Source organism: Octopus sinensis, linkage group LG16 (genome assembly GCF_006345805.1).
Source record: "Octopus sinensis linkage group LG16, ASM634580v1, whole genome shotgun sequence".
Classification (NCBI taxonomy): Eukaryota; Metazoa; Mollusca; class Cephalopoda; order Octopoda; family Octopodidae; genus Octopus; species Octopus sinensis.
In genome coordinates, this window is record NC_043012.1 from 5,451,326 (window position 1) to 5,479,019 (window position 27,694).

Consider the following 27,694-nt stretch of genomic DNA (forward strand, 5'->3'; position numbering starts at 1 on the left):
CACACACAAAGAAATACATAAACATATGCATACACATACACATATTCTTAGCTACATTTCTCCTCCACTTTTTTCTATACTTTCATTTCCATTCCAGATGATGATGAAGACGGTGAAAGAATTACCGTTCGCAGTGATGATGAGCTGCAGACTATGTTAACTAGTGTGAGTTGAATTTATTTTTCTTATTGTTGTTGTTGTTGTTGTTTGATCAAAAGCCTACCAGCCATGACTGTCCCTCTTTATTCTTGGTGAGGTGAAGCACTTGATGCTGTTGTTGCTTTTATGTTGGTTTTTGTTGTCTCAATAAAAAAGAACAGGCTCTGAATCCCAAGACCGCACAGGTCAGTAGGGGAGCCATTAGAAATAAAAGCTAAATTTTCCTCAAATCGCATCCTACTGTCTTACAAGGAACATCTCATTGAAAAACATAGTCCAGCTGTGTTGAAACTCGTGGATACTAGCATGAAACTATCGTATACAGAGACACAAAAATATTTGTAAATTGATGATCAATAAAGGGACAGAAATACTTGAAATGGTGCTCAAGCAAACAGTAAGAACACGGAAAGTGATGGGTCCCTAGTCCTTGTCAAAACATCTGTCTAGAACAAGGTTCACAAAATGGGATCAATTTTGCCTACATAGAGGAGGTGGGAGTAAATTAACTTTTTCAGGATCTGTACATATATTTTTCAATTATGATTTCATTATCCACTGACATCACAAACAGTTGCATACAAAAATAACTTTTCCCAGATTGTATTCCTTCTTAGCGTTCTTTTTGTATGTGTTCATCATCATCATCATCATCATTTAGCGTCCGTTTTCCATGCTAGCATGGGTTGGACGGTTTAACTGGGGGTCTGTGAAGCCGGAAGGCTTCATCAGGCCCAGTCAGATTTGGCAGTGTTTCTACGGCTGGATGCCCTTCCTAACGCCAACCACTCCGTGAGTGTAGTGGGTACTTTTTACGTGCCACCTGCACAGGTGCCAGACAGAGCTGGCAAACGGCCACGAACGGATGGTGTTTTTACAGCCGAGGCTGGCAACGGACACGAGCGGATGGTGCTTTTACATGCCAATGGCACGGGGGCCAGGCGAGGCTGGCAACGGACATGAACTGGAAATATTTCCTTAGTTCACTTTGAATTTACCTAAGTTTGGATTGCCTTGAAAACATTGTGTTAACATATATTTTCAGGTATATTAATTTGAATGACATTTTCTGTATCTAAATATGTTGATGCAATAGAAATAATCGTCAGCTTCGTATGGTGAATTCTACTATTAAAGATGTAATTTTTCTCTATCTACTTGCATTTACTGGTATCTGATCGTTTGATATTGTTAACCAAATTCATTTAAAACTGAGTGCTTTATCACTATCTGCCTGGATACTTTAATCCCTTTTGTATTCATATGCATACATACATACATATATATATATATATATATATATATATATCCTCATCATCATTTAATATCCATTATCCATGATGGCTGAACGGTTTGACGAAAGCTGAGGAGCTGCACCAGACTCCAGTCTGATGACTGGATGCCCTTCCTAACAACAACCACTTTAAAGAGTGTTCTGGGCTCTTATACGTGGTGCTACATAGGAGTTTTTAAGTGCACCACATGGATGCTTTTATGTGGCACTGCAGGGACACTTTTACATGGCACTGCACAGGCACTTCTGTGTGGAAGCCACACGGGTGTTTTACACCACCAGAGAGACCGGTCTTAACATTTCTGCTGTGGAGTAGAGGTCTTCTTGAGTACAAGGCATCAGACATCTCAACCAAATGGAAGTAGCATACAACTCATATAGTTAAGCTTATATTCATTGTGAGTAAAAGATTCACTTGGATCCTCATCTTACATAAAGTTTTGTGGATGTGAAAACATGCGCATCTCTTCAGAGATTCAACAACAAAGTAGGGAAAAAAAAACAAAATAGCTTCTTTATTGCGGAGAGAATTCAACCCCTATTGGTTAGTTCTGGTCATATTGGAGTACTAATAATTCAACAGCAGCAGATAATGAGTGGAAACACTTCAAGTGTTAAAGCTGGTCATTAATGCCACTTAGTTATCAGTGCATATTTGGCATGCCAAAAAAGGCAGTGCCGTCAAGTATAGATAACATTGCTTCCAATATTGCATGTTTTTATAGAAACAAACATGCAATTTGTAATCAATACTCACCTTTGCAATTGTTGAAATCCTGCCAACTGTCCACTAGGAGTATTACTGCCTCTCAAAGGTCATGGCCAATAGAGACACCCTCACATCACCCAATGATATTACAAAACACTCTACAACCACAGTGACCAATGACTTCAAGGGGAGATACTCTCAGCATATGCACCCCTTCAGATGTAAGAAAAGGAAAAGCTCCAACTCTTTTGTCCCACCTCATATAGAGACTCAGTTACCACAGTAACATGTCACCCAGTATCAAATGGAGTATACTCAATACTGCCCAACTTCATTCCCCTGGAGCTCATAATTGCTAACTCTGCCTCCAAGAAAAACTGCACTTGTTCCAACAGTACACTTTCTGATAAGCCCTTAGCTTTTTCTCTTTTTGTTTTATTTTTATTATTCTTATGTGTTATTTCCAACAAGACCAGATCTGCAATATCTTATAAACCTTATTGTTTCTTTACAGTATTTCAACAGCCTCAAAGAAGAAGATTTGGTCCGTGGCCTTCTACCTCCTCTTATTGTTTATCCAAAAGGTATGATTGTCACTTATGTTACTTGCTTCTGAAGTTAATCCTGTCTCTGCTGATTTTAACAATGCCTTCTGATTGTTGTGATACAGCCTTTTTTATTGTTATGTCTTTATCTGTAGTTAACTCATTTTGCAATCATGAGGTCTCATGTTCAATGCTATTGTGTGGTACCTTGGGTTGGTGGGTTTTTTTTTTCCATATCCCTGTCTCAGAACCAATTCAGGTGAGTGAAATTGGGTAAGTGGAAACTGTGGAGAAGCTTTTTGGATGGATTCTTTAAGTAAGTTGTAGTACCAAACTGCACTAAGTACCGGTATTGATGCTATCTACTAAAACTTTGGAAGTGAGTGTCCCAGTATGGCCGTGATCTCATGCCTAAAACCTGTAAACTTTAAAAAGGAAGTCTAACCCCTTAACTTGGGATACAGGAAAGAAAATGTTAAGCAGTTCTTCACTGTAGCACTAGGGCATCCAGCCGTAGAAACATTGCCAGATCAGACTGGGCCTGGTGCAGCCTTCTGGCTTCCCAGACCCCAGTTGCACCGTCCAACCCATGCTAGCATGGAAAGCGGACACTAAACGATGATAATGATGCTTCACATATTTACGGTCTAGATGAGGCATGGGCACCCTTTATTAAGGAGCAGGCCACTTGAGATCTGGCTCAACAAGTAATCTTTCATTTGGTGTGCCAGTCAAAAAATCCTGCAGGCTTTCGGATGCCCATGGCTGATCTGGTGGTATATGTGCCAATGAAAGAGGCAACCCACAGGACTTTCTGAATGACATGCCAAATGAAAAATTACCTTGAATTTTGTAGTAGTGTGGCCCACAAGTTGTTAAGCCATGTCTCATGGATCCAACTTCTCAATAAAAGTTATCCATGCCTGCACAGTTGTTCAGCCATTTAGAAATAACAGCCAGATCTCCTTCTAATCACACCGCCTCACTATAATGAAAGAAAGGAAAAGACACATTGCAGAACGCGATCCTGGATATACAAAAAATTCAAGATGGCCAAAGCTTGGACACTTTTGATCATTGTGGTCATTAGTCTGTTTTGTTAAGGCTATTTTGAAGCTAAACAACAAAACCAACAGCAAACTAGCCACATGAGTCAATATGGAAGGCTTTACATGGTTGATAGGCATGGTAGAAATAACAGCAAGATCTCCTTTGAATCACACTCTAGCTTCTTTTAAAAAAAGAAGGCACAATAAACAATGTAATCATAGATCTATGAAAATGACAGGATGGTCACAACTGGAGCACCTGGGACTGAATAATGATAACTAGGAATATGTTCTTGATTGTCAGGATCCTGACAATCAAGAACATATTCTAGCTTTATATTGATTTTTTGTTTGTTTTTTATTGGGTTTTTTTTTTCATATTTAGAACAATAAAAAATCAAGAATAGTTTAGGGAAATAGGTTCACTGATACAAACAAGAAAATAGAACTTGAAACAGGAGTATATATATATTTTTTCATTAATCAATAGGTTATGTTTAACAAGTGCCAAAGCACTTGCAATTCTAGGTGGAGACTGGAATATAATGTTTGAATGGACCCTCTACATCAGATCCAAATGTGTCCCTTGTTAACCTACGTGACAGACTATGTGGTATGGTTGTTCTTCTGAACCCTTTCATATTGCAGTTTTTGGTGGTCTTATTCATGCCAAGCACCAAGCCGGAATTTATATTTGACCCAGGAATACGAATCTGTCTTTCCTCCTAAATTTCCAGCCTTGTACCAATGTTAGTTATTTCACTAAACTACTCCCCTGTTCTTGTCCGAGGAAAGATCACAAAATGTCTCTCTGTCTGTAGTTTAGTCTCTGGTCGGTTAGCTCTGATCAAGAAACCAATCTGATAAATTTTGCCAATTCACTGTCTTAAATTTATTTATAGGTACAAGGTCAAAAATTTATAGAGAAGGGTGTTAACTGGTTTACACTAATCCCCATATTTGACTGATACTTTATTTTATAGATCCTAGAGGGATGAAACATGAAGTTGACTTTGGAAAGATTTGAACTCAGAACATAAAATGCTAGAACATACACCAAATGCATCTTGTCTGATGCTCTGACAGTTCTACCAATCCACAGCCCTTATATTTAACTTAATCAACAAAATACAAATGTTTCACTATTGAAATTTTAATTACGAAGGCGGTGCACTAATCAGTGATGAGTGAAATTGCAATGTTACTATCAGTCCAAATATGGCTTAATACACATTCGAACTGGGGAACAAGCTAGTCACTGCATTTTGTCATGGAGAATATATCTCGCTTGTTGACAAATGGTTTGTATATACCTAGATCAGCTCATAGTGCCACCTGTCTAGACTGTGAGATGCTAACATTTCAGGGTAGTTGTCTTTTCATTGGTCACAGACACCAAGCAGATGGCACTATGAGCTGAATTAAGAGATTACCTCTCATATGCTTTTCCAGTCACTGTACGGTGACTGGCAGCACTATACGTTGGCTCACCATAAGTAAATTATGGAGGGGGAGTACTAAGCTTGCAGTGTGGTCTGCTTAGTGTCTGTGACTAATGAGGAGACAACTGCTCCAAAATGTTAACATCTCACAGTCGAGGTAGGTGGTGCTGCAAGATGATATGGGTGTATGCAAACCATTTGTCAACAAGCAAGATATATTCCCCATGACGAAATGCAGTGAGTAGCTTGTTTCCCAGTTCAAACATGCACCAAGCATATTCGGACTGATAATAGTATTGCAATGAAATTTTAATAGCAGCAACTTCAGATAATTTGGTACCAAAAAGATTAAAGCTGTGTGCAGATGATATGATGTAACTAGAACAGAGGCAGTCACAATGTTTATAGTTCATTACTACTGGCTGTGGTTAGAGCATTAGGCTCACAATCATCAGGTAGTGAGTTCAATTCTCGGACTGGATTGTGTGTTGTGTTCTTGAGCAAGGCACTTTATTTCACATTACTCCAGTTCACTCAGCTGTAGAAATAAGTTGCGATATCACTGGTGCCAAGCTGTATCAGCCTTTGCCTTTCCTTTGGATAACATCGGTGGCATGGAGATGAGAGGCTGGCATACATGGGCGACTGCTGGTCTTCCATAAACAATCTTGCCCGGATTTGTGCCTCAGAGGGGAACTTTCTTGGTGCAATCCCATGGTCATTCATGACCAAAGGGGGTCTTTACTAGCTAACACATAAAGAGATATGAGAAGCCAGCCTAGTGTGAGTCTTTCCTGCAAGTATGCAGCTTCTCTCTTACTCACCAAAACTTCTCCCCATCATATCCACATCCTCACACTGTAATCCAAAGTTCTACAGTCCAACTTGCCAGAGTATCTCAAAGCATGAGTGGGTTCTGGAGATACACTCTGCACACCTGCCATGGAGGATATACCCTGGCAATTATCAGTTGTGTCCCTGTTACCCTGTGTGTGAATCCAAGGAGACAAAAGTCTTTGGAGAAAAACAAGCTATGGCTCTATTCATCTCTCATGCAGTTATGGTCAAATTAAATTTTTCGGCAGCATCCTTTAATATGATATAGTGTATAAAATTCTCTACATTTAAAACCACTTGACATATTTCTTTCTCTAATTTCATGTTTTCTAGTTTGTAAGTCTCCACAGCACCGAAATATCCATGGTTTAACAGTAAGTACTTTTGAAATATGCTATACTAAGGTGACTGTGTGTGAGAAAGAGAGGGCGGGGTGGGAGAGAATGCATGTTACAATCAGACAGGAGAACAGAATGGGTGTGTATGAAACCATGACAAAGTTGATATTTAAGCTCCATGCAGCCCTGCACAGCTTGTGTGTGTGTATCATCATCATTTAACTTCCATTCTCCATGCTGGCATGGGTTGGACAGTTTGACCAGGGCTGGCATGCTAGAAGGCTGCACCAGACTCCATTCTGATTGTGCATGGTTTTCTACAGCTGGATGCCCTTCCTAACGCCAACCACTCCGGGAGTGTAATGGGTACTTTTACATGCCACTGGCACTGGTGCCAGTTGTGTGACACCAGTGTCTGCCGTGACTGTGATTTCACCAGGCTTGATGAGTTTTCTTCTCAAGCACGGCATGATGGCAAAGGTCGCCATCATTCAGCTTTGCTTCTGTGAGGCCCAACACTCAAAAGGAGCTTTTCACATGTCATCAGCATCGGCCACTTTGCCTTCCTGAAGCTCAATGCTTTTACGTGCCACTGACTTGGGTGCCAGCTATGCGACACCAGCATCAGCCACTTTGCCTTCCTGAAGCTCAATGCTTTTGCGTGCCACTGACATGGGTGCCAGCTATGCGACACCAGCATCGGCCACGACTAAGATTTAACTTGGCTTGGCGGATCTTCTCAAGCACAGCATATTGCCAAAGGTCTCAGTTACTAGTCATTGCCTCTGTGATGCCAAAAGTTTGAAGACCATGCTTCACCATTCTATCCTATGTCTAAGTGTTCTAAATAACATTAGATACTTGTCCTGCCTTAGTTTTTTGTTGTCCTTTTTCTTCTAATATAAAATATACCTCCTAACTCAGAAGCCTAATACAGATCCGTTGCTTGCTCCAGCCTCAGCTGTGAACTCGGAACCTAACGGATGACCAATTATAGCACTTACACAGCATGCCTATTCGTTTTGATCAGCAGTGAACTAAACTTCTCATATTCTTTATATATATATATATATACTAGCAGCTAAGCCCGATTTCACCCAGTCTGTTTGGATGATGTGGCTGTGATCGTTCTTGGTTAGGCATAATCTATAACAGCATCTCTCAACCTTATCATTTCGGGTCCCGTGTTTCTATTGGAGCCTTCAGCTGTATGAAAATTTCCTGGATTTCACCCTCCCATCAGAAGACAGCTTCAGGAGTTGTGAAAAACAAATTTGTACGTAGTCTGTTTCTGAGAGCCATTCTATTAGACCTCTGTCTAATCATTAAAACATTGATTTAATTATGAACATAGAAAGAAATTATACATTAATCCCTATTTTTGTAAGCAGTTGTACCTGTAAAAAATTTTATTTGCAGAGAGCAGAAACTGAAAGAAGATATATGAAATGGAAGTGTGTGTGTGTGTGCATACTTGCGTGTGTGTATGTGAGAGAGAAAGAGGGTGAGAAAGAGAGATACAGTGAGTGAGTGAAGGTATGTGTCGTGATGACTGATGTCTTTTAAGGTAGGCACACATTCATAGAAAATGTGAGGTCATTGTATAAAATTTTTACGATAGTTGATTTATGGAAAAGATTATGTTAAATTTTTGAAATGAAAATTATGTTCAGACCTCTACATGGTATCTAGACCTGGTAGAAATAGCAACCAAATCTACCTCAAAACACCCTACTGTCTTAATCTGACAGTTCTGCCTATTATGTAGTTTGAATGAGAAACTGTAACTAAAGATTAAGATTATTAACCCCACAAAGAGGTGAAAGAAGAGAAACAGTATAGCGAAAGTTTTGGCTCACTGTCATCCCGTACTGCCCTTGTTGCTAGCGAAATGGTATATGCCAGCTGTATGAGCAACTGGTTGTTTAATGGCAGAACAAACAGGAGAATTCCATTAGAAAATGTTTTAATCGATTTTCTCAGTAACTATGGGTGCTATGATAAAAATACAAACCACATTCCAATCTATGTGCTTGTCTCCACATGTGTGCCATTTTTTATGTGAATCCACCCAGCTATTTGGCTGTGAACCTCAAGACAAGAAAGAATACAACGATCGACCATGTCCAATTTATATTATAGATATATATATACATATATATCCATGAGCCAGTGGCACATAAAAGGCACCATTCGAGTGTGATCGTTACCAGCGTTGCCTTACTGGCACTTGAGCCCCGTGCTAGTAGGGTGCTAAGAGCACCATTCGAGCGTGATCATTGCCAGAGCGGTTAACTGGCTTCTGTGCCGGTGGCACGTAAAAGGCACCATTCGAGCGTGATTTTTACCAGCATCACCTTACTGGCACCTGTGCTGGTAGCATGTGTAAAAAAGATTCGAGCGATGTCATTGCCAGTACCGCCTGACTGGCCCCCGTGCCGGTGGCACGTAAAAGCACCCACTACACTCTCAAAGTGGTTGCCATTAGGAAGGGCATCCAGCTGTAGAAACTCTGCACGAACAAGATTGGAACCTGGTGCAGCCATCTGGTTCACCAGCCCTCAGTCAAATTGTCCAACCCATGCTAGCATGGAAAGCGGACGCTAAACGATGTCTGTTTAATGTCTGTTTTCTATACCGGCATTGGTTGGACAGTTTGACTGGGGACTGGCAAGCCAGGAGGCTGCACCAGGCTTCAATTTGATCTGGCAATGTTTCTACAGCTGGATGCCCTTCCTAACACTCTGAGAGTGTAGTGGGTGCTTTTTACGTGCCACCGGCAAGCTTCTTTCAGTTTCTATCTACCAAACCCACTCACAAGGCCCTGGTCAGCCTGAGGCTACAGTAGAAGACATCCACCCAAGGTGTCACACAGTGGGACTGAAACCAGAACCATGTGGTTGGGAAACAAGCTTCCTACCATGCAGCCACGCCAGCACACATATATACATACATATATATACATACATATATATATATATATTATATATATATATATATTATATATATATATACACGCACACACATATATATATTTATATCATCATCATCATCATCATCATTTAATGTCCGTTTTCCAGGCTAGCATGGGTTGGATATATATATGTATGTGTATGTATGTATACATATATACATATATATATATATATATATATATATATATATATATATATGTATGTGTATGTAAGTATACATATATACATATATATATATATATATATTATATATATATATATATATATATATAATGTATGATTTTTATATATATATTAAAGGAGGCACATGCACTTTCACACACATATATATACACACAAGAGGAATTTCTCCTTACCAAATTCGATCACAAGGCTTCGGTCAGCCCAATGCTATAGCAGAAGACACTTTCCCACGGTGCCACACTGTGAGACTGAACCCCATACTAGCTGGCTGAGAAGCAAGCCTCCTAACCTCACACCCATGCCTGTGCCTACAAAATGTATAGACATATGCGTAGCACTATTTGTGTGGGAGGTTTTCTGCAGCTGGATGCCCTTCCTGATGCCAACCTACATCTGTTTTCAAACAAATTAATGTCTCTATTTATCTATCTCTATCTTCATCTATCTCTACCTGTATCTATTTATCTATCTATCTATCTATTTGTCTGTCTGTCTGTTTGTTTATTTATTTGTCTATCTACTTTTAAATATATATCTATATTCATATATATATATTTCTTTACTGCCCACAAAGGGGCTAAACATAGAGGGGACAAACAAGGACAGACAAAGGGATTAAGTCGATTACATCGACCCCAGTACATAACTGGTACTTTATTTATCGACCCTGAAAGGATGAAAGGCAAAGTCGACCTCGGCGGAATTTGAACTCAGAACGTAACGGCAGACGAAATACGGCTACGCATTTCGCCCGGCACGCTGACGTTTCTGCCAGCTCACTGCATGGCTGTGTGATTAAGAAGAATGCTTCCCAACCTTGTAATCTTGGGTTCAGTCCCATTGCGCAGCCCCTTGGGCAAGTGTTTTCTATTATAACCCTTGAACAACCAAAGCCTTGTCAGTGACAGACAGGAACTAAAAGAAACCAATCATATACATATATATATATCTTTATATATATATACATACATATGCATATGAGAAACATGTTTGGCCAAGCAATATTACCTTGCTTGGAAACAGGTGAGGCTTGCCAGTGGAAATCTGTAAAAAATCTGCTTCTACAAAATTCGCATGATGCTAACAAACACAATGATGATGGTGATGATATATACATTGTGTTTATGTGTGTGTGTGTGTGTGTGTGTATGTTACTTTCTCCTTGCTTTGACATCGTGCAATTGTTATAAATGAGTGTCTCTTTCATACACGCAGTGTTTTTCATTTCCAAACTTCTGTGGAAACAAGTCTGGTCATGAGAGAAGCATTACGTTGGTCGGAAACAGGTGAGGGCATCAAGCTGTAGGAAATCTATCTCAACAAATTTCATCCTACCTATGTAAGCATAGAAAAGTGAACATTAAGACAATGCTGTTGATATTGATGATGATGATGATGACGATGAGGAGGAGGAGGAAGAGGATAGGTCAGTGCATCAGGTGATCAAATTTATCAACCGAAGACAGGTCTTGGCAGGAAATGGTCAGTGATGGAATCTTTAATGCACTGGACATGTCCTACTCCATTGTCCTACATCTTTTCAAGTTCTGAGTTCAAATCTTGCATTTGGATTGGCCACCTTACCTGTCTTGTAGTGGCAGAAGAGGATGAAGAGTTGTGAATAGAATAAGTAGCAGTAACGCCCCCTACAAATCTGCACCCCTGTGTCAATGTAAGCAATTAGTGCCAAGGTTTTCTGAAAATCCATCCATCCGAAAGATCACCCATGGGCGTTTATTTGGATGAGTGGTTATTTGTGGTTAAAAGTTGAAACAGAATTAGTGTTCTTGCTTGCATTCTGTTTAGACATTCATTTGCTCTACGTCTGTAGATAAATTCAAAGGGTTTTTATTCCCAATAATGGAGCCAAAAGAAAATATATCAAAACGTGTTCAACGATCATATACCATTTGTGAAAAATTTAGTGCTATTAAACTTCCATATTACCGCCCATTATTATAGGTGGGCAATTATTTAAGCCACAAAACAGTTTTGTAAAATAGAATTTTCCGTTTAACCCTTTCGCTACCGTATTTATTTTGAGATGCTCTGTGTTTCTTTTTATTACTTTAAATATAACAAAGAATTTAGTAAAACAACTTAGTTATCATTAAGCTAGTGTTAGGAACATAAATTGTGACTAAGGTTTGGTGGAAGATTTTAATTCAGAACTTTTGAAAAGAAGACATTTATACTACAGAGCCAGAGCTGGTTTTAGCCGGGTTGGTAACGAAAGGGTTAACAGCCCTGGACGGATTTTTCGGAAAACCCCAGTGTTTGTACATTTTTTGAACTGCTTGCAGGTGCTATTTCATGACTAATAATTAAACTTGATTCTGTTTTGGTGTTTGTGGTCAATGTTGATTCTGTTTTTGCTGTTGTTGTAGATAAACACGCGTCAGCTTCCTGTATCTTTTATCAGACTTATGAATGTACCAAAAAAAAAACGGTAAGCCAATGTTTGTGTTTTATTCTTTTGTTCTTTTATTTATTTCATGCTGGAGCACCACCTTTTTAGTCTAGAAAATCGACCCCAGGACTTATTCTTTGTAAGCCTAGCACTTATTCTATCGGTCTCTTTTGCCGAACCGCTAAGTTATAGGGACGTAAAAACACCACCATCAGTTGTGAAGCAATGGTGGGGGACAAACACAGACACACACAAACATATACACGTAATATACACGTAATAGCACCATCCGTTCGTGGCCGTTTGCCAGCTCTGTCTGGCACCTGTGCAGGTGGCACGTAAAAAACACCCACTACACTCACGGAGTGGTTGGCGTTAGGAAGGGCATCCAGCCGTAGAAACACTGCCAGATCTGACTGGGCCTGACGAAGCCTTCCAGCTTCACAGACCCCAGTTGACCCGTCCAACCCATGCTAGCATGGAAAGCGGACGCTAAATGATGATGATGATGATGATGATATATATATATATATATATATATATACATACAACGGTCTTCTTTTAGTTTCCGTCTACCAAATCCACCCTCAAGGCTTTGGTCGGCCCAAGGCTATAATAGAAGACACTTGCCTAAGGTGCCATGCAGTGGTACTGAACCCGGAACCATGTGATTGGTAAGCAAGCCACTTACCACACAGCCAATTCTGCATTTGTTATTGTTGGGTTTTTTTTTCTTTTGTGGGGGTGGGGATGGTGGATTCTGAGGATCGGGTTTAGTTGTAGGAATCGTGTCCTTGCCCTTTTTTCAATACTACAGAAGCCTTTCAGGATCATTTTGCTCAGTGGTTCTCAACCAGGGTTCTTATAACCCTGAGAGGTCCATACGAGATTTTGTTGTTAAACTGTATTCTTTTTCTCATTTTGCTCAGTTGACTTCAGCCATGCTGGAGCACTGCCTTGAAAGGTTTTAGTCGAACAAACCAAACCCTGCGACTTATTTTTTTAAGTTACAGGGACATAAACACAGCAACACTGGTGGTTAAGCAGTGATGGGAGAACAAACACAGGCCCACACACATAGTTTCTGTCTACAATATCCACTCACAGACTTAGGCCAGTCCAAGGCTATAGTAAAAGATACTTGCCCAAGGTGTCACTCAGTGAGATTGAACCTGGAACCATGTGGTTGGGAAGCAAGCTTCTTACCACACAACCACTCCTGTGCCTGTGTATGTATAATAAACTGGTTCTATTTCTTACAATACACAAAATATTCTAACAAATTTTTTTATACAATTCCTAATAATGTTTGATTTTTAAAATGTAACAGGATTTTATTTTTAGACACAGAATGGTTATTGGGGTCCACCTGAGTAAAATCGAAATCAAAGGGGCCTCTAGGCAAAAAGTGGTTGAGAGCCACCAATTTAGATCAATACAGCTCCTACTGATCATTCTCTCTCTCTCTCTCTCTCCTAAAAGTGAGTAACCATGTAGCTCCCTTATGAAAACCTGCTTGCTTCCTCCCTATTCCCTTTCTTTCATACTTTAACCCTTCATCTCCTCACATAAAGCTGCCCTCGCCTCCCTCCCACCCCCACCTATATTTCGTAGTCTTGCGACCTACACAGTGACCTCACTAGTGTCGATGGCATCACAAGAGCACCCAGTACGCACTGTAGAACAGCTGGCATTAGGAAGGGGCATCCAGCCATGGAGACCATACCAAAGTAGACCATGGAGCACACTGTGGTCCTTGAAACCATCAGATTCTGACAAAATTTCCAACTCATTCCAGTATGGAACATGGATATTAAATGTTGTTGTTGTCGTTGTCGGCGGTGGCGTTGTAAGGTCTAGTGGTTGGGGTGACACAATAAAGGGAAAAGAGAAGAGAAGGATGAATTAGGTGAGCCTTCAAAAAAGAAAGAAAAGCAACCAGTTCGAAAGAACAATGGCCCTTTGAGTTGTGGTACAAAAGACACAGTGAGGAAACTGTTGTGGGTGAATGGTTTGGAGTATGTTGTGGGTGAATGGTTTGGAGATTGGTTCCATGAGACAAGGGTTTTTGTTGTTGTTGTTTAAATTCTTTGTCTCTGTGTTTCTATTCCCAGCTCTGCCCAAAATATCAAAGACATTCTAGCATGTGGAAACATTGCAGAAGACGACCTGAAGGTCATAGAGATTATTGGTCTTGGAAGCAGTGGGAAGGTTAACAGGTTCGTATGTCCATGTTTCACCATGTAGCCTTTCTAATTTCATTTCTGTGAAGAGGAAAACTCTCTCTCTCTCACACACACACATGTGAGCCAATGAGGGAAATCTTTATGTTGTTTCACAACCTGCTAGAAATAGCAGCCAAATTACACTCTATTATCATACAGAAAATTTTTTTAAATGAAGAACATCTTGGATAATGTAGTTTAGCCATGTAATCAGTATCTACAAAGATTGGAGTGCTATGGCTAGAATGCCCTTTAAGCACAGCTCAGCTCAACCAGGGCTGACCTTGGTCAAAACAGAAACACACAAACATATATGCATATTAAGTTATCCTGAACACTCAGATTGCTAGATTGTAAGTTGTGAGTTCAAATCCTATTGAATGCAGTATTAATTAATTGTTGATTTTATTCTGTGTAATCCTGCCATGTTCTCTTCTGTCAGATTCCATTTTATTCAGCACTTAATTCTGTCATCTCTGTTTTATTCTACTCTCTGCCATGTCATTCTAACCTCTCCCATCCAATTCCGTGATCCCTTATTTCTTTTCCATTATAATTCCTACTCTTCTTTTTATTAAAGTGGCTAACTGGCAAAATTGTTAGCATGCTAGACAAAATGCTTAGAGGCATTTCATCTATCTTTACATTCTGAGTGCTAGCAGGGGTGGGATGGTTTAACAAGAGCTGGCCAGGCAGACGCATGCACCAGACTACTGTAACTGTTTTGGCAGGAATTTTACAGCTGGATGCTCTTCTTAACACCAACCACCCAGCAGAGTGGACTTAGAGTTTTTACATGTCACAAAGCACAGGCAAGGTCAGTTTTGGTGAAGTTTTTAAATCTGGATGCCCTTCCAAACACCAATCACTTTACAGTGTGGACTGGGTGCTTTTAAGTGGTACCTGCACTGACAGAGTCACCAAGTACTTGCAAAACAAAAAAAAGGAAATCTTTCAAGAGGGGAAGGGGCATTGGAGGAGGTGATCTTGTGTCAAATGATGAAAGGTTGTAGTGAGACAGAGAGAGACAGAAACAGGTGTCTTGTTGTAGAGGAAGAACAGGGTTACCCGGCGAGAGAGAGAGAAATGAAGACAGAAACAGGTGTGCTACCACAAAGGAAATACATGGTTACCCAACCTGAGGGAAGTGCAGGAGAAGGAGAGAGAAAGTGGGAGACATCTGGATAGAGATGGTGGCAAAATGCCAGACATACTCAAAAACGACATATAAATGGGATGGTTGAGTAAAGGAAGAGCGAGATATCGATGGTGGCAAGTTCCAGGGCATACCCTAAGGATCAAGCACCACAATATAAGTGGCAGGATATTGCGAAGGAAGTGTGATTAAAGAATGCAAAGGATGGGGGGGGGGGGTGAAATCTTGGGTATATATAGAGTTGGGTGGGGGGCTACTGGATAGCAATGATACAGAGGAACAGGGCCGTGAGGACAGGATTGGGGAGTGAGAGCTAGGTATAATGTATGGAGGAAGAGATGTGGAGATGTAGATTGGTTTGTTTGTTGGGGTAGGGTGAATGAAAAGTTTCCTTGTTACATGTGAGTGGAACACACAGGTCGGGGGCCATAGGAACGCAATGATACAGTGGCACGGGGCCAAGAGGACAGGATTGGGACTGGGAGGTAAGCATAGTGCATGAAGTGGAAATGTGAGGAAGAGAAGAAATATATTGGGTTGGTGCATAATTATTGCAGCTTTTTTTCAACAAATTTTATTCACCAAAAACAATAACAACATGTAACAAAAACATCTTTAAATGATTGCTCTGGAGCATATTCACCATCTACTTCAATTACTGTTTCCCATTTGCTTGGCAGGCAGCCAGACTTTCATTTAAAGATGTTTTTGTTAAATATTGTTATTGTTTTTGTTGAATAAAATTTGCTGAAAAAAAGTTGCAATAATTTTGCACCAACCGAATAGTTTGGTCTGTTGTGGTAGGATGTGTGAGAAGTTTTCTTGTAAGTGTGGGTGAGACACACAGTGCTTCTACACACACATATATGTACATTTGTTTTTATATATGTGTTTGAGCCCCAACACAACTTGACAAGTGGTGTTTGTGTGTTTACATCCCTGTAACCTAGCAGTTCAGCAAAAGTGAGTGATAGAATAAGTACCAGGTTTAAAAGAATAATCTAAGTACTGAGGTTGATTCATTTGACTAAAAATTCTTCAAAGTGGTGCCCCAGCATGGCCACAGTCTAATGACTGAAATGAATAAAAGAAAGACAACAAAAGATATATATATATATTTTTATATATAAAACTAAAGTTGTGTGTGTGTCTGTCTACTCCGATTTAGATTCCTAACTACTCCCACAAAATTTAGAAGACTGACCACTAAAAGTGGACAGCCTGTATGCTAGATATAGACATCAAAATCGCCATTTTCCACCAAGAATGGGTTCTTAAGAAAAAATGCAGCAAAAAACCAAAGTGTAAAAATAAGCAAGACAAATGAAAATATACAAAATAAAAAATGATTACCAATGTACTAATTAGTTTCACTTGTTAATATTTACGTATATGGATACGTAAACATCTGCAAGATCATCAGCATAGTCTGTCGTTTACAAAACACAATTTCCAGAACTAAAATAATTTTATAAGAAACAATTCAGTACCGGTTTCAGTCATTGAGACTTTTTCAACTGTAAGTATGGAAAACAATTAAATTTTGGAAAAATTAAAAGAAAAGTTTTTTTAAAAGAATATTTGCATATATTTATATAATTTCTTTGTTTTTGTTTTACAGAGCCCTGCATATGCCAACTCATAAAATAATGGCTGTGAAAGTAAGTATTTCCTTGAATTGTTCTTGTTGGTGTTGGGTTTAGATTGAAATCAACCCTGGCAGGGATGCAGAGTGAGCAAACTCATCATCAAAAGACATTCTCATTCTGACATTTTTCTTTGTGTGTATGTATGTGTGTGGCATACTCCAGATAACATTTTATGTATATCAATAAAGAAAAATATGTAATGACTATTATTTATGCCTTGTCTCCTCCTCCTCTTCCTTATCATCATTGTCATCATCATTTTTATTCAAAGTGGACATTAAATGATGATGATGATGAGCAGGAGGAGGATGATTATTATTATTATTATTATTATTATTATTATTATTATCATTAGACGAAGTATAAATAATGTCCATTACATATTTTCCTTTATTGCAATAAATGTGATTTACAACTGTTTCTAGTAGTAATTATAGGTTCGTTATTGATAGGTTTACTCACTCAGTTCGTTAATTAGTTGAGAGAAATTGAACGACCTAAAAAGTTAATGCTACTTTCATCAGACCCATTTCTGGTTCACAAGAATACACCAAGTTCTTTATTAATCTAAGCAATATTGTTAGATAGAGGGCTTATAAAGTATTTTGAGTGGATCAGTAATCCCTCACTAATAACTTTGTTTTAATATTTCTCTCTCTCTCACACACACACACATCATCATCATCATCATCATCGTTTAGCGTCCGCTTTCCATGCTAGTATGGGTCAGACGGTTCGACCAGGGTCTGGGAAGCCAGGAGGCTGCGCCAGGCTCCATTCTGATCTGGCAGTGTTTCTACAGCTGGATGCCCTTCCTAATGCCAACCACTCCATGAGTGTAGTGCGTGCTTTTCACGTGCCACCGGCACAGGGGCCAATGGAGGCTGATAATGGCCACGATCAGTTGGTGCTTTTTATGTCCCACTGGCACAGAAGCCAGTCAAGGCGGCGCTGGCATCGGCCATGTTCGGATGGTGCTTTTTATGTGCCACCAGCACGGGTATCACAACTACAATTTCCATTTGATTTTTATTTTGATGTTGATGTACTTGACTCAATAGGTCTCCTCAAGCACAGCAGGTCGCCCCATGATACTTTAACACACCTTTATTGATCATTAAACATGTGTTAAAGTATTTCTTTGTCTCTTTAACTTTTAGTCTTCTCCAAACCCACACAACAGTTTTACCATTGGGAAACCAGGGTTTACTACACTCTAACACAGCAAGGAAAGTGAGATCAGAGCCGTAGCCTACACCAGTGTTGATAACCAGCCCATTCAAAAAGTACCTTTGAATCGTCATGTGACATGCTATACTTGAGGAGACCTATTGAGTCAAGTAAATCAAAATCAAATCAAATCACAATCAAATGGAAATTGTAGCTGTGGCTGATACCAGTGCTGGTGGCATGCAATAAGCACCATTCAGAGCTGTCTGGCTGGCTTCCCGTGCTGGTGGCACATAAAAAGCACCATCCAAATGTGGTCGATACTAGCCCTCACCCTGACTAGCTCCTGTGCCGGCAGAATGTAAAAGGCACCATCCGAACATGGCCAATGCCAGTGCTGCCTGACTGGCTCCCATGCCAGTGGCATGTAAAAAGCACCCACTACACTCTCTGAGGGGTTGGCATTAGGAAGGGCATCCAACTGTAGAAGCATTGCCAGATCAGGTTAGAGCCTGGTGCGGCCTCCTGGCTTGCCAGTCCCCAGTCAAACTGTCCAACCCATGCCAACATGGAAAATGGTCCTTAAACGATGATTATGATAACAATTTCAGTATTAATTTGGAACCTATATATATATATATTATACTAGCAGTATCACCCGGTGTTGCTTGGGTTTGTTTTGACCCTTTAGAATTGGAATTTTTGAAAAGTAAAAATTTTGCATTATGCAACTTGTTATTCTCTTCAAGTGAACATTTTTCCAGTTGAAATACACCGAAAAATGGTGACACAGCAGTCAAAAATCGTAAAAAATAGGGATTTTCATAGAAAAAAAGCACCTTTTTGATGTAAATAATTTTTGGTGTTAACATGGTCCGATTTGAATTTTATCTTCTACGGAAGGAAGAGCAAGCCTTCTTCTATCATACTCTCAATTTTGGTCAACTTGCGCCACAGGGTCTCAAAGGAGATAATGTTAGTTGTAGGCTACCAAACCTGCCACACACAGACAACTTCAGCTTTGTATATATAGATTTGCTACACACTACTTTCCATCCTTAATAATGAAACTTGGTAGATCCAAAAGTTAAACACACAGACACACTAGTTGAGTTTTATATATATAGATTTATCAACAGGGATTTAAGGGGAGAGTTTCAGGGAGTCGCTGGCGATGTATCGTGATGATCAAAAATCCGGCCTGCTAAAATTTGGTTAAAGTGATTCAAACTGCAGACTCAATATCTTGATTTTTTAATTTTCATGCAATTTACGCATGCTTGCACACGTGGTGAACACAGTTCACGTCAAACAGCTGACTGAGTAAAGTTCACTATTCAATGCATGGGATAAGGCCTAAACAAACACATTATCGATTTTTGCACTTGCAAGATGAATTTCGGAACAGAAATAGTGCAATTCAATTTTCATTCGCCTAAACTTTAAGTGACCCATTTTTGGTGATTCTACGATTTGTTGGCTAGGAGATGTGCCGGGAAGTTAAACACACAGACACACAAGTTGAGTTTTATATATATATATATATAAATATATATATATATATATATATATATATATATATATATATATATATATATATATATATATTGGTAAAGAAAGAGACCTCGATATTATGTAAATAGAGGAAATTTATCTGTAAAATAATATGTGACAATTATTCGGTAGCCAAGATAAAACTCTGAGTTTCGGGTGCCGAGGTGGAAATCCACAACACCATCTCTTCGGTTATCTGGCCATCTGAAAAACACTATGAAAAACGACCATTATACAAAGGAAAATTACCGTGTTATAAGTCCGCTACTTACATAAAAGTGCTAATTCAATGACCGCTAATTAAAATAAGGTTAAAAGTTCATAGTAAACACGTAAGCATGAAGATGTGTACGTTTTCATAGTGATGTATACGTACGCACGTGGGTGCGCAAGCGCACATGTGTGCATATGAGCAGGCATGCTTACATGTTTACTATGAACTTTTAACCTTATTTTAATTAGCGGTCCGTGAATTAGCACTTTTATATAAGTAGCGGACTTATAACACAGTAATTTCCCTTTGTACAACGGTCTTTTTTCATAGCGTTTTTTCAGATGGCCAGATAACCGAAGAGATGGTGTTGTGGATTTCCACCTCGGCATCCGAAACTCAGAGTTTTATCTTGGCTACCGAATAATTGTCACATATTATTTTACAGATATATTATATATATACACACACACACACACACACACACACACACACACACACACACATGTATGTATGCATGTATATATCCCCATTTAACATCCATGTTCTATGCTGGCATGGGTGGGACAGTTCCACAAGGGCCAGCCAGACCAAAGCCTGCACCAGACTTTTGTGACTGTTTTGGCAGGATCTTTACAGCTGGATGCCCTTCTTAACACCAACCACTCACCGGAGTGGATAGGTGTATTCATATAGATAAGTTCCTCCTACAAGCCTACAAAACTTTAAGTCATATAGAATGGGGCTAAACTGTTATTAAGTAATATATGTAACTGCTACTAAATGTGGTGAGTATCATGTTTTCATTTGTCCAGTCACTCACGTGCCTGTATATATATATATATATATATATATTATATATATATATATATATATTATATATATATATATATATATATATATATATATAAGTATATGAAAGAATGGAGTTGAACGACTTCGGAATTAGGAATATGCAGCCTTCGAAACATATGTCGAGAATAAAGGATATTTGTTAACTAGTCGTTCAACTCCATTCTTTCATAAACTTATATTTTTAAAATAAACATATAAATTTCCGCATGAAGACACGTAGTCTATGCCCTAGGGACGTAGCTTCAACCGTGTTCTTTCTGATGTGAATTTGCTACCCAGGTATCGGTTATCTTTCGAGTTATCCTTAATAAGATAATTCGTTCAATTATTCAAATATATATATATATATATATATATATATATATATATATATATATATATATATATATATATATATGTATATATGTATATATTCAGCACACTAGTATATTGACTATATCATCTTGCCGCCACAGGTCATTCAACTAGATGTCACTCAGGAAACTCAGTCTGAAATTATTTCTGAGTTGGAAATACTCTGTCAGGTAAACTATATTACATGTTCTGTCTATCTGTCTCACCACCACCACCACTACCACCATACCACTACTACTACTACTACTACTACTACTATAGCCTCTGCTCTTCTGAACAAGTAATCTGTATTCATACACACATACATATATACATACATATGTGTGTGTGTGTATATATATACAGGGTGTGATGTGGCCATCTTATATCTTTAATTTCACGCATGCGCATTGTTTGTTTTTGAGTTTGTTGACTACACAGTGTAGTAGGGTCATGACACAATTCACTCTGATAGAAATTTGGAAATAACATGCTGCACTGGTTGGCATTCATGCTGGGAGCTCCAATACAAACATTTCAGAGTGTTTGGGTGTCAATCTGAGGACTTGCCATGTCCCCAAAATATGTACCAAGAGTGATAAAAATCAAGCACCTAGTCAACATCATGGTGTTTGGAGTGACCACTGGTGTGGGATGCAGTTGAGTGAAAGACCAACAAAACTCCCTGTAACACCAAAGATGAACTGAAGGCAAGGATTATGGCAGCATTCACCAACTTAAACTAGGAAACCATCCAAAAGAGCTGCAGTCGTCTGGGGGCTGTGGTTGGAACCAATGGCAACTTTATTGAATAAATTTACTCTTTAGTATTTCTAGATATTTTTATGTAATTTTGGTTAAATTGCGGTGTCAGTGTTATTTTCATTTTTGCGTAATTTAGACACGTTTACTCACCACACCCTGTATATATATAGGGTTGGCCAAAAGTCATCTGACAGTAAATCAAAACCCATTTAATTCCAAAATTAAAACAAAAATTTATTTTATATGAGACTTCACTAATAAATAGACAAAGGTTGAAAAAAAAAAATGGTGATTTTTTTTTTCTCACAGCATTCAATTATTAAACATTCATAATTAGAATGAATAAATAAAAATGAATATTAAGTATTTAAGGAATTTTGATTTACTGTTGGGTGACTTTTGGCCAACCTCGTATATATATATATATATATATATATATATATATATATATATATATATATAGTATACTATTCCATGACGGTAAGATCAACAAGAAAAGTACTCCACCTGGTGAGAAATGACTATTATTTAATAAACGCAATTTATGTTTTTATGAGTTTCTAATAGTTTCATGCAATGGAAACAACTCAGACAGCATTTTATAGCACATCTGGTGCCTTCACACAATCTTCAGGCAACCATGTGTGTATATATGTATATGTGTGTATATATATATATATATATATATAATATATATATATATATATATATATAAACAATTGCAGCGTGGAAGCTGTTTATAAGCCATTTAAGAAACACACAAAAACCGTTAGATTCACTTTAACATTTAAATTTAATTTGTCAAAATATTTTCATCGCTTTGAGACCATGATGAAAGCGATGTTAGATCAGGTCACTTGCTATGCAAGTATGTCTCTGAAAAAAATACACACACACACACACATATATATATATATATAATACTATACTTGTTCCACGTCCTTGCATTGTTGTGTTTTCTCTTTGTGTTTTCATGTTTGGATTAAATATATATATATATATATATATATATATATATATATATATATATACATATATTTATATACATACATAGACACACACACACATGATCAAGCAGCTACCAAAGAGATTGCCATTGGTCTACATTGGAAAAACTTGGATTGTTCAGTATAGATTAACAAAAAGAATGCAATGAACTTGCCACTGGGAGTGAAAAACCTGGTGTTTCAGGCAAAGTTGACATCAAGTTTTTCAAAATTAGGTGATATAAAACTCCGTCGTCTCTCTTTGCTTTCACTCCTATCAACTTTACTCTGAAGAAACATTCTGTCCAAAGTGTCAGATTTTTTTCACATCCCCACTGTACTCTTTTTGTCAATTTTCCTATACACATACATGCACGTACGCTTGTACACACACACACACACTTATGCACACATATACACACACACACATGCTCACACACACATACACATATGTAATTCATCCATATTTTTTGTCCTTCATTTACAGTGCCATTCACCTGCTATTATAGGATTTTATGGAGCATTTTTTGTTGAGAACCGCATCTCAATTTGTACAGAATTCATGGATGGTAAGTCTCCCATGAAAACTTCCTTTTAAGTAATCTTTGAATGTACATGAACAACAACACACTCATACACTTGTCTAAAGGTAGAATTTTGGCTCGATTTCATTCAACTATAACCTTGGAAGATGCAGAAGTGAGTGACCACATGCTTTTGTGCTTAAAACTGAAAATAAGAATGCTCCTGCCAATTAGTGAGCTCATCATCATCATCATCATCATTTAACGTCTGTTCCATGCTAGCATGGGTGGGATGGTACCACAAAAGCCAGCCAGGCCGAAGCCTGCACCAGACTTCTGTGACTGTTTTGGCAAGGTTTTTTCAGTTGGATGCCTTTCCTAAAACCAATCACTCAACAGAGTGGACTTCCTGCTTTTTACGTGGCATAAGCACAGGCGAGGTCAGTTTTGGCAAGGTTTTTACAGCTGGATGCCCTTCCAAATACCAACCACTTTACAGTGTGGACTGGGTGCTTTCAAGTGGCACCTACATTGACAGGGTCACCAAGTACTTGCAAGACAAAAACTTTCAAGAGGCGAGGATGCCTTGGAAGAGGTGATGATGAAAAGGTTATAGTGAAACAGATACAGGTGTTATATTGAAGAGGAAGTACAAGGTTACACAGCCAGAGAGAGAAAGATCAGGAATGAAGACAGAAACAGGTGTGCTACCACAAAGAAAATATATGGTTGCTCCACCTGAGGAAAGGACAAAAGAAAGATATATATATATATATATATATAGAGAGAGAGAGAGAGAGAGAGAGTTGGAGGCCACAGAATGGAGATAGAAAACCCTGTGGCCATTGACTTTTGTGTCTTCGAAGAGAATAGTCAAATGAAATCAGTTACTGAAGTCTACTCATTATTTCAAAGGCTTAAACTCTGGCAATTCTGTTTTTGCATTTTTTATTCTTCAGGTGGCTCCTTAGACAAATATGGAAAAGTGCCACAGTCAGTCCTCGGTAAGATCACCTGTTTGGTTGTGCAAGGGTTGCAATATCTGTGGAGTCTGAAAATCTTACACAGAGGTAAAGTCCTTTTCAGTCTTCTTATGCATGTGTCAAAACTTGATAGAATTGTTAGAGAACTGCATAAAATGCCTTGTGGTATTTAGTTACAACCCTTTATATACAGAGATCAAATCCTACCATGATTAACTTCGCTTTTGATCCTTATGGGTCAATAAAATTCATATCAGTCAAGAAATACGATTAATATTATCAACTGTTCTCTCACCATAAAATTTCTGTACTTGTGTCATCTAATAACTTATTATTATTATTATTATTATTATTATTATTATCATTATCATTATCATTATTATCATTATCATCATCATTATTATTATCATTATTATTATTATTATTCCATCAAAGTCAATTTAGCCTTTCATCCTTTCAGGGTTGATAAATTCAGTACCAGTCAAGTACTGAGGTTGATGTGATCTACTGTCCCCTCCCTACAAATTTCAGGCCTTGTGCCTATAGAAGAAAGGATTATTATTATCTCTCTCTATATATATATATATAAACGGCAAAATGTCTGTCTGTATGTGTGTGTATCCTTTATACAAATCCACAATTTTCAGTTAGAGGGCTCGCACTTTCTATGGTCATTCAAAACCGTCCAAGGGTGGTCGTGCACATCTTTGCATTTCCCCAGTCACCCCGCAAAGCCATTAAAAAATCAATAGAAGTGACTTTTTTGTGAATTTTCTATCCAAAACCCAATCAAAATGCCCGAAACTTGATACGCCAATTGAATGCCAGCTAGCTGTATGTGATTGGTCGGAGATTTGGACTGTACTCACGTGTATGTGTGCACGTACACAGCTGTATATGCATGCACTAGTACTATTATTATTATTATATTATTATTATTATTATTATTATTATTATTATTTATTATTATTATTAAGGCAGCGAGCTTGCAGAATCATTAGCATGCCAGATAAAATGCTTAGCAGTATTTTTCGTCTGTCATCACATTCTGAGTTCAAATTCTGCTGGGGTTGACTTTGTCTTTCATCCTTTCAGAGTCAATAAATTAAGTACCAGTGAAACACTGGGGTCGATGTAATTAACTTAACCCCTCCACCAAAATTTCAGGCCTTGTGCCTTTAGTAGAAAGGATTAGGATTATATTATTATTATTATTATTATTATTATTATTATTATGTTTGAGTTTTGCTTTACATTTGCACAAACTGGCTCCAAGTCTCACCCAGAGACCTCAAGAGACAAGTTGGAAGTTCATATTGGTGTTATGCCTAGGGTGCCATATATTTGGTTTTGTACTTAGTGTTGTACAAGTGAATGCCTAAAAAACCATACGAAAATTATGTTTGTTTTAAAACTTGAGATTACATAGAAAGTATTTTGCGTAGGATATGAGCAGTTCCCATGAGCATTATCTTTTGAATTTCTGCCAGTTTTGGGTTTCCTGGTATCTGAGTTAGGTAGCAATTTTAGTTGAAGAAACAAAACAATAAAGAATTATATTCAGCAATTGACAGACACATTTGTTGAAAATCAAAATCATTATTATCTCCATTGCAACTATTTAGCAAAATCCATCACAAATAAATGCAGCTTCTTTTACTTTTTAATCCTTTCTTCCTTTTTCTGTTTTTTAATTCTTTCCTTCAAAGTGAAGGGAATGGTAGTCATTTCCTTGATTTCCAAAAAGAAACAAATAGGAAATAACACTTATTGACCAAAGACAAATAAAATGAAAGTTTTGTTACACTATGTTATTCCTTTAAGTCTCAGGTTCTGCAGCTGGCTGTCATCATTATCATCATTGTCATCATCACCATCATCATTCACCATCCACTTTCCATGCTGGTATGGATCGGATGATTTGACAAGATCCAATGGGCCAAAAGGCCAAGTTGAACAGCAAACGTCAGCTTTGGCAGGGTCTCTAAGCCTATGTAAGAAAGAGTTTAATCAGTAGACTAATAATTAAAATATTTTATGGCATTTAATTTGCATATCTTTATGTTCTGGCGTCAAATCTCACCAGGCCTCACTTTTCCTTTCATCCTTCCTAGGTTGTTAAAAATGTTTGTGTACTGGGGTCAGTCAAATCAAGTGTATACCTCCTCTTCCAACTTAGAAAACTTTTGCCTTTTGTAGAATTTCATGTCATTGTCTTTTTTTCACGTTTGCTTTTTGTGGAGGTGCATGGCTTAGTGGTTAGAGTGTTGGACTCATAATCATAAGATTGTGGTTTCAATTCCTGGACCAGGCAACACGTGTTCTTGAGCAAACCACTTCATTTTACATTGCTCCAGTCCACTCAGCTGGTAACAGAGAGTAATCCTGCAATGTACGGGCGTCCCATCCAGGAAGGAACGTATAGTCCAGACAAACCAGGAAACCAGCCTTATGCTCCTTATGGAGCAAGGTGGATTAACCATATCATTGTTTTACTTTCTGTTTCTCCACAGATGTGAAACCATCTAATATCCTTGTCAATTCCAAAGGAGAAGTGAAGCTATGTGATTTTGGTGTAAGCACCCAGGTAACAAAAATATATGCTTTATTTCATTTTTATTTTTGCTTCTAAGTTTGTTGTTTCTGTTGTATTTTTCTCTCTTTTTCTGTTTACAGGTGCCACATCCTTACTTCTAAAGTTCCATGCTTTGTGTTTTTAATACTTGTTTTTTTCTCTCCCTAACCGATTGTTCCCATCTCAGGATTAATATTGCATTTGATGCCATAAAAGATACATAAATATATTGGATGCAATTTCTGTGGTGCCTATTTAGGAAAAAAGGGTTTTAGTGCTCAGAAGCAAGTAATATTTAAAGCAATCAAGGCAACAAGAATCGTTAACATAGCAGAATCGTTAACACAGTAGAATCGTTAACATAGCAGAATTGTTAGCCAAAATCTGTAGCAGCATTTCATCTCTCTTTACATTCTAAGTTCAAATTCTGCCAAGTTGACTTTGCTTTCCATTCTTTCAAGATCAATAAATTAAGTGTAAGTTGAGCACTGGGTTTGATGTAATCGACTTAACCCCTCCCCCAAAATTGCAGGCCTTGTACCAAAATTTGAAACCAATTTTAAAAGCAATCCACTAAAGTACCTTAGCTATAACTGAAAATATTACTACTTGTAAATATTATAATTACCGTGTCAGGCTTGGTAGAGGAGTCCATCTAGATTAAAATTAGCCTCTAGTAATGAATGTCAGGTATGAAATCAGCTTATGAGTGGACAAACGAAAGAAAAGGGGCACTCAACACATTTAGTAGGGGTTACATGTATTAT

At 38.2% G+C, this 27,694-nt stretch overlaps 1 protein-coding gene across 2 annotated transcripts in view; it reads left to right on the forward strand.

Moving 5' to 3' along the window:
* Window positions 1-27,694, forward strand: part of LOC115220409 (dual specificity mitogen-activated protein kinase kinase 5) — a 57,766-nt gene that overhangs the window by 7,963 nt on the left and 22,109 nt on the right. For both annotated transcript variants that reach the window (XM_029790529.2, XM_036509863.1), the window contains exons 3-12: window positions 98-165; window positions 2,677-2,746; window positions 6,369-6,409; window positions 11,919-11,980; window positions 14,056-14,160; window positions 16,944-16,983; window positions 21,217-21,285; window positions 23,333-23,414; window positions 24,329-24,439; window positions 26,866-26,939. In XM_029790529.2, the coding sequence (XP_029646389.1) occupies window positions 98-165; window positions 2,677-2,746; window positions 6,369-6,409; window positions 11,919-11,980; window positions 14,056-14,160; window positions 16,944-16,983; window positions 21,217-21,285; window positions 23,333-23,414; window positions 24,329-24,439; window positions 26,866-26,939 (722 nt within the window). The remainder of the gene's footprint in view (window positions 1-97; window positions 166-2,676; window positions 2,747-6,368; window positions 6,410-11,918; window positions 11,981-14,055; window positions 14,161-16,943; window positions 16,984-21,216; window positions 21,286-23,332; window positions 23,415-24,328; window positions 24,440-26,865; window positions 26,940-27,694) is intronic.